The sequence below is a fragment of the Charadrius vociferus genome, unplaced genomic scaffold (assembly GCF_000708025.1).
Source record: "Charadrius vociferus isolate BGI_N301 unplaced genomic scaffold, ASM70802v2 scaffold52, whole genome shotgun sequence".
NCBI classification, from domain to species: domain Eukaryota; kingdom Metazoa; phylum Chordata; class Aves; order Charadriiformes; family Charadriidae; genus Charadrius; species Charadrius vociferus.
The window spans coordinates 5,725,367-5,732,498 of record NW_009647572.1 but is presented as its reverse complement, the minus strand read 5'-3'; the positions used below and the strand labels follow the sequence as shown (position 1 = coordinate 5,732,498).

General features: G+C 37.4%; 1 protein-coding gene across 1 annotated transcript in view; it reads right to left on the bottom strand.

Annotated features, from left to right (window-relative positions):
* Positions 1-1,348: 1,348 nt before the first annotated feature.
* Positions 1,349-7,132, bottom strand: part of ZNF277 (zinc finger protein 277) — a 35,914-nt gene continuing 30,130 nt past the window's right edge. Inside the window, exons 8-12 of the mRNA XM_009880869.1 lie at positions 5,350-5,417; positions 4,095-4,191; positions 3,551-3,593; positions 2,754-2,928; positions 1,349-1,693 (exon numbers count right to left, since the gene is read on the bottom strand). Coding sequence (XP_009879171.1) covers positions 1,501-1,693; positions 2,754-2,928; positions 3,551-3,593; positions 4,095-4,191; positions 5,350-5,417 — 576 coding nt within the window. The 3' untranslated portion in view covers positions 1,349-1,500. The remainder of the gene's footprint in view (positions 1,694-2,753; positions 2,929-3,550; positions 3,594-4,094; positions 4,192-5,349; positions 5,418-7,132) is intronic.

Below are 7,132 nucleotides of genomic sequence, written 5' to 3'. Positions count from 1 at the left end.
TGACAGAGTCAGATACTGCTTCTGTCTGTTTCATGGTGCAGTTAAGTGGCTGATCTGTCTTCCTCAGTACATTTTCAGCACCCTGTCCTTCTAACTTATCTCCAGAGCACCTGGGCCCAAGAGAAAATAAGAAAGGGGAAGTAAAGAGAGGTGCTAGCGGGTGATGGGCAATGCCAGGAGAAAGCAAGTTCAATGCAAATTAAAAGAACCGCAGGATGAATTAGGCTGGATATGGAAGCTTAGCAGAACACGGGTAAAGATTTGAACTTTACCCCCTGCTCCCAGGGACTGCTACATAATTCTCAATCACCATATCATGACAAACAATAACTCTTATTGACAGCAATCTATTTCAGGTAACAAGGGCCGTGCAAAGGCAAAGCTATGACTTTGAATCTTCTCAGGCAGGGAAGGGCACTGAGCCGAGACTCCCATACTTTGAACAAGTGCTCTAACACCAAGCTAAAGAAGATGAAAGAATGAGCTGCCAGTTTTGAAAGAGGTTATACATATTATGTAAAGCCAAACCTGAACTGTCGAACTACTTAAGATTTCAGAGGAGAAAGAGAGGCAGGAATACCCAGTTTGGATCATCCTAGCAGGACCTATGCTCAGAGATGCTTTGCCTTATCAAGACTGAGGTGCTTTCTGGACATGCTGAAGACCTTCTGTTACTTTGGGAACTTTAAAGTTCAATATTAAAAGAAACATGGTAACTTTAATGGACAGTTGAGTTGAGATTTTGAAGATTTAACTTGGATTTATGTGTCTGCAATCTCTTAAGTAAGTTCTTTTGCATCTCAGTTCATGACCATACAAGAAGCCTACTTTAAATTCTTTGAATCGTTGATACAACTGGGATTCCAATTGTTCCTATGCTTTTTTAGGTTTTGGATTGGCAGCTTTCCATGCAGTCAGATATCCATGGGCATTACTGGTGTTCTGAGCCAGTTTTCAGAACAGGCACCATATATCTTATATATTGATGATGAATAATAGAGATATACAGATCTGTTTTCACTTTGAAGAAGGTCTAAGGTTAAAAACAGCAAAATTTGCTTTATGTAACAGACCAAGAATTAAATTCAGACTCTTTTCTGTATGCTAACAGCAATAACACATATAATATTCACTCATTAGCTCATATATCAAGACACATTGTCTCAACTGTTCATGCCTTTCACAAGATGGCCTTAAAATAGAACTCCGATTCTGATGTATTCAGAAAAAATTTCAAAAAAGATGAAAAATCCTATTTGTAAATAAAACTAAAAAAGCCAAGCAGAAAATCCATCATTTAATTTTAAAATAAAGCTAGAATTTAAAGAAAGATAAACCAAAAAAGTTTACACTTACATTTTATTTAGGATTCCCATTCACATACTATTTGCCCAGTGATAACATTTACGAGTTAAACTGTATTCCAATATTAGTGAAAGAATGTAATTTTTTTTTGTCTTGCAGAAGAAACACTCAAAGGTCAGCAACTATAATTCAAGGTCAAAATTTCTCCTGACTCTTGTTCTCTTCACACAGGAGCTGGTTTAAAACACTGCTCTGTTTGAGAGCTTTTAGACTGGATATATCTTCACTTAGAACAGGGATATCTTCACTTTGATCCTCAGTTATCAGACCTTCACTGTCTGACAGTGTGCACAGGAGTGTATCATTTTCATAGGTAGGAAAATAATACCTGAAAGCAACAAGGCATAATTACTAGATAGTCACATATTTTGTTTGAAAGAGGTAGAGCATATTTTATGAAATCAGATTTTAAAAAAGGAAACATGAGAAAGTCTGGTTGTCTGGAATGAGAATAAACAGCAAACCGAAAAAATCAACTGGCATGGACATCTTAGAAGAGTAATACAGAGGAGCTGGCAACAGAAAAGTCCTTCCCCCTCTTTCTTCACCTGTATGTTGTCACAACTGAGGCCAGAGATCCAGATTTATCCCACAACATATGCTGAACTGAGATGTTTGAGTTAGAACATAGGTACTTTACCACTTAAGGCATCATCGCCCAGACCTATTCAGCCTACTTACAATCTGAATCAGTGTTATGTTATGCTCTCTATTTGCTATGGAGAAAACCAAGAGTAAAAAAACAACTTGTTTTGATGCCTAAAGTTAGGTAGATATTATGCATATAGGTATACTAGACATGCAAAATAAAGGGTTTGGTTTGTTTCTAGAACTATATGCCCTGAGATATGCTATAGGCTATATGTTACTAGCAAGGAAATGTTACTAGCCAGATGTTCATCCCAGGCATGGTCTGCATCTGTGTAGAGAGCTAACGGCTGGAAGAATCTCATGCCTACAAGTGGGGCATTCAAGATGTCACTCCGGTGCACAGATTCAACCTTGGTTACGCCAGGAGGGAAAGTGCTCCGAGTGCACCACGTATGCCTTTCACTGTTCACTGCACAACTGCAAATGCAGGCAGAAGACAATTTTGCAACAATAAACTTCTCCAGCATCCTGACTTGAAAGTGCAGACACTATTTATGGGGATAGTACATCCTGGACGCAACTAGAAGAACAGTATGACATGTTCATTTTAGCTTCAGACAGAACAAGGATTTATAATTCTGAATAGTTTTGACACCACTTATTATTTTATCTGGGCCAGCAGAGCTGGGGAGCTCAGGGCACTGTTGCAGTGGCAAACCCTAGAAGTTTCAACTTACTGTTTTACAGACATTATCAAATAACAGTATAAATGCTGGAAGGAACATGTGTGCCCTTACTGTGGCTGATCCCATGTAGACCTGGGTGGCAGGAATGTAATGTGTTTGGTCTCTTCCATGTGACTTATCAATCCTCCTTTAGACTGAAATTTCTCCTGGCAGTTGTAACAACGACAATGATGGATTTCTCTTCTGATGAAGTTCACTAGCTTTACTTGCTGATAAAAGTTCAGACCTAGGAGAGATGTTAGCAGACAAGCACTTGAGGAACATGACACTTTTACTTTACAAATGCTTTCTTGGATTAAGCATAAGGATCGATAAGGGTTTACTGAAGACCAGCACTGCCTGAATGCTGTAACTTAGCAAATTAACTGAACAAATGTTTTTCCCAGCTGCAGGGGAACTAGCCCTTCTTTTAATGTAAAAATTGCAAACACCTTGCTTCCTCTCAGTCTACAGGAGAAAGCAAACATTGGCCAAACACAGCTTAGAGTGCAGCCTTCTACCTTTCAAGCAAGTCTTAACAGGAACAACAATAATGATGATTATTATTATTATTCCAGGGCTCCAGCAGCCAGACCTGGGGCTCATAGAGTGGGTATTTATAGAAGCTACTGTGCAAAAGAATCCAATGGTTTTAAATAAAATATCACACATCCTTGGCACTAACAACAGTTCCAGAAAAATAAAGTGTTCTTGGTATTCTTTTCAAGCTGACAGAAACAGTTTCCATAATGGAAAAGTTAAATGTCCAAACAAAAATCAAATTGATACAGTTGTTTTCCACTATTCCTGTGATGTGGTTTTCTCCACACTAGTGGCAAATGCTGACAATTACAGCTTCTCTTACTCACCATGCTCTGACTTTATTTTGGGAAAGTCAAATTCATGTGACTTCTGGAGGAAAAAAAAAAAAAAGGAAAGAATAAAATATCTTATTTCTACTGCTTCTACTATTCCAAGCTAAAAACAGCTCAGCTTTTCCTAGACTGACACAGACACATGCATATAGACATGCAAACACCCAAAAGTTTTGTTTCATAAGAAACTTTCATATTCTGTTAAACTGCACCACTCCTGTTAAATAGTTTATTAAAACTGAAACACAGATGCTAACCATCAAATATATTAAATCATCAAGTCACTATAATATTAAAGATGCTACCTCTTTATTGTCTGTACCAGTCTGTACACTCACAAGTAACAGCTAGTCATACTTTCAATGTAAAACTTGACTGCATATTTTAGAGAACAGATGCTGGAGATGCATGCAGTACTTTAGTTCTGCACTAAAGAGGGCATTCTAATGCAGCAGCTGATCCGATCTTAACAAAGATGCTACAATCATACTTTTTGATTTCAAGTGATGGAAGAACTGACATTTAAAACAAGTCTTACCTGCATGTGAAGATACAATTTTTCTGTGGTGTCTGCTTGTTGTTCACAGAACAGGCAAACTGCACACACCGGATGCTCTTCCCAGTCAGACCAGTCTCTTATGATTAAGAATCAAAAAGATTCATTTAATTGTGGAAAAGAGAAGAGGTATTTTGTGAAAGGGCACTTTAGATTCTGCATTCACAGCGCTAGAACTAAATCCAGAGAAACTGAAAAATTTAAAGGGGTGGAAGAGACAGTGTAGATTTATAGCTGGATACACGATTAAAATCTGGTTTACAGTCTAAAAAACCTACAAATTCAAGAGTAACTAAGAAGTTACTGTTTAATTCCCGTGCAGACAGGCAGTAAGTCTGACCTGAATTTGGCTGCACTAACAAATGGGATCTTAACTTGAATTTCTATCCAGTTTGGCAACTCATCAAATACTGTGTTCAGTGTTTATTTTTATAAGGTCTTTTAAAATTCTTATACCTTTCTAATCTTTCAATACACCAGCCAAAGACATAATCATCAGGCAGAGTTCACTCTAAGTGTTATTTACTTATCAAATATTATTATTCCTGAGACACTAATTTATGCTATGTTTAGACATGCACACAAAGAATACTTTACCAACACATCTATTTAGAAGTCCAATACTGCTGAGAGATAGAAATATTATTGCAACCACATATAATCAAGTAAAATTAAGTTCAAGTCATAGACAGAACCAGGAAGGTCAGGGGCCCTGATACCCACAAATTTCTTCCTGCTTATTCAATTCTCTATGGCCAAGGAAGTTATTTGAAGGCCTGGACCACAGAAGAATGCAGAGTAGAGGTGGATGTTGCCCTAAATCACCACTGTTGAGAAGTTTCCTTTGAAATCCTGTTATCAGACTTTTTCATACCACTTCTGTCTCATGCTGGCATTTTTGATGCTTACTCTTGATTTTTAAATTTGAGCAAAAACCGTTCAACTGGGTCCTTTTAGTACAAAAGTAAAAAAACCCCTCCATTTTGCCTACATCATTACAAACCCAAAAGGCTGTTGTTTGAGCTATAAGCAAACAAAAAATAGGCTTGTGGTTGAAATATGAAATTTACAGCCCTTGTTGTGGAGAAGTGTCTTTGATGAGAACAATTTGGAATCGATTTGATTGGCTTAAATGAATTTTAACTGTGTACTAACTATGCACAGCATTTTCCCTGTAACTACTTTCAACAATAACGATCTTGCAAGTCTTTATAATGGGTACATAAGTAACTCTTACTCTTCTACATTATACAGTAATTCCCGGTCGTCCTCTGACTGCACTTCCTCCCACGACTTTCCAAATTCCTGGCGATAAAAAAAGAAAAGAAAAAAAAAAACATTTCCTGATTCACATCACATTTTAAATATCAACTGAATGAACATCTGGGAAGTCACAATCAATATCTTATTTTGGATTACTTTGGTATTTCTGTAAGTTAAAGGTAGCCATACAACACTGCTTTAGCAATATTTTTTTTTTAAAAAAAGCACAATTTGTTTTGTCTTCTAACAGGGCATTCCCCACCCTACACCTGGAAAGAAGATGATTTGGCACACAGCTCTCAAGAAGAGGATCCAAGCTCTGTGTAAAACGACTGTTGCAACACTACCAAGATGTTCCCGAGGTGGGTATGTTATCACTGGCTCGAGTTTGCCATCACACTTGCTCAATCCAATCTGCCTACCTTGCTCTTCATGCAGCATCTGCTGCTTATACAATGCAGCTATCACACCTGAGACTTTAGCTGGCACAGCTACACCAGTCAGCGCCTGTACCCTGTACAAGGTCATGTCAGTAAAACACATGGTGTAAACCCAGCTAGAGAGAACTCCAGAAGGGCAGTGTGAGCCAGGGCATAGATCTCTGAGATAGACTCCAGTTTCTCTTCCATCCTCTTCTCAGACATGAACGTAAGCACATCTATTCACGGTGTTCTACTCTTCCTTTTACTTTTTGTGTTGTTTATTTATATCTTAAAGACCTTCAGCACAAAGTATATCACAAAACATTTGTGCAGCGTTCAGCACAATGGCAAGCACTCTCAGCATGACTGCGATATAAATAACAGGCAATAAAGAGCTGGAGCACTCTACTGAAATACCAACAGTGATCTTCAGCTAGTGTTTTTCTTTCCTCTGATTCTTCCTGCCTTTAAAAATAAACCAGAGCAAGCTAACCAATAATCAAAATAGTATTTTTGAACTCATATTTTTGATGGCTGCGAAGGATTCATGAAGATCATAATTGATGATCTTCTCTTCATTACAAAAAAGAAAAGGCAGCTAATAAAAAGATCATTCTTTCATTTATTTCATTCAAATACTACCTCTGATAAATATATTTAACAAGATCCTTAGTAACAAGTGTTATTATTGCCTTTATAGTTGTTTGGAAAAAGAAGGAAAAGATATCCACCATTTAACAATTTAATGACAATTTTCAAAGCTGTTAGTGTCTATCAGGTAAATGATAAACAAATGTCTCTAGACAGCTCTAAACATAATGTCATCATATATTATAGAACAAAAATTCAGTAATTAATTCAGTGATGCTACATGGTAGTGAGTAAACTCTCTGAGTTACAGGGGAGACTCATTAATGTCACCATTACTGTGAGATAACATGAAGCCATTAACACCTCTCACCACATGTTCTCCCAGCTGCACACTAGTTTCCTAAGGCTGTTAATGTTAACACCTTAATGAGAGGATAGCGGCTCACAACCACTGCAAAATGAAGATGAATGCTCACAATTTTTCCCCTTACCAGCTTGAGGTATATGTGCACAAAAGAAAATGTAAAAAACAGCAGCCAATACTAAGCTTCACCTTTTAATTAAAGGTGAAAGGGGAAAACTACACACAAGCTTTGTTATTGTTGCTCTTTCTTTATGGTGTTTCTGTGAAGAAGGCAGAGAAAGATCTTGTAAGAGGTCTCTGTTTTCCTCATCTATTTATATTCAGTGGAGAAAAAAAAAACGGAAAAGGAAAAAGCTAATCAGGTCCGGTATCACTGGAAA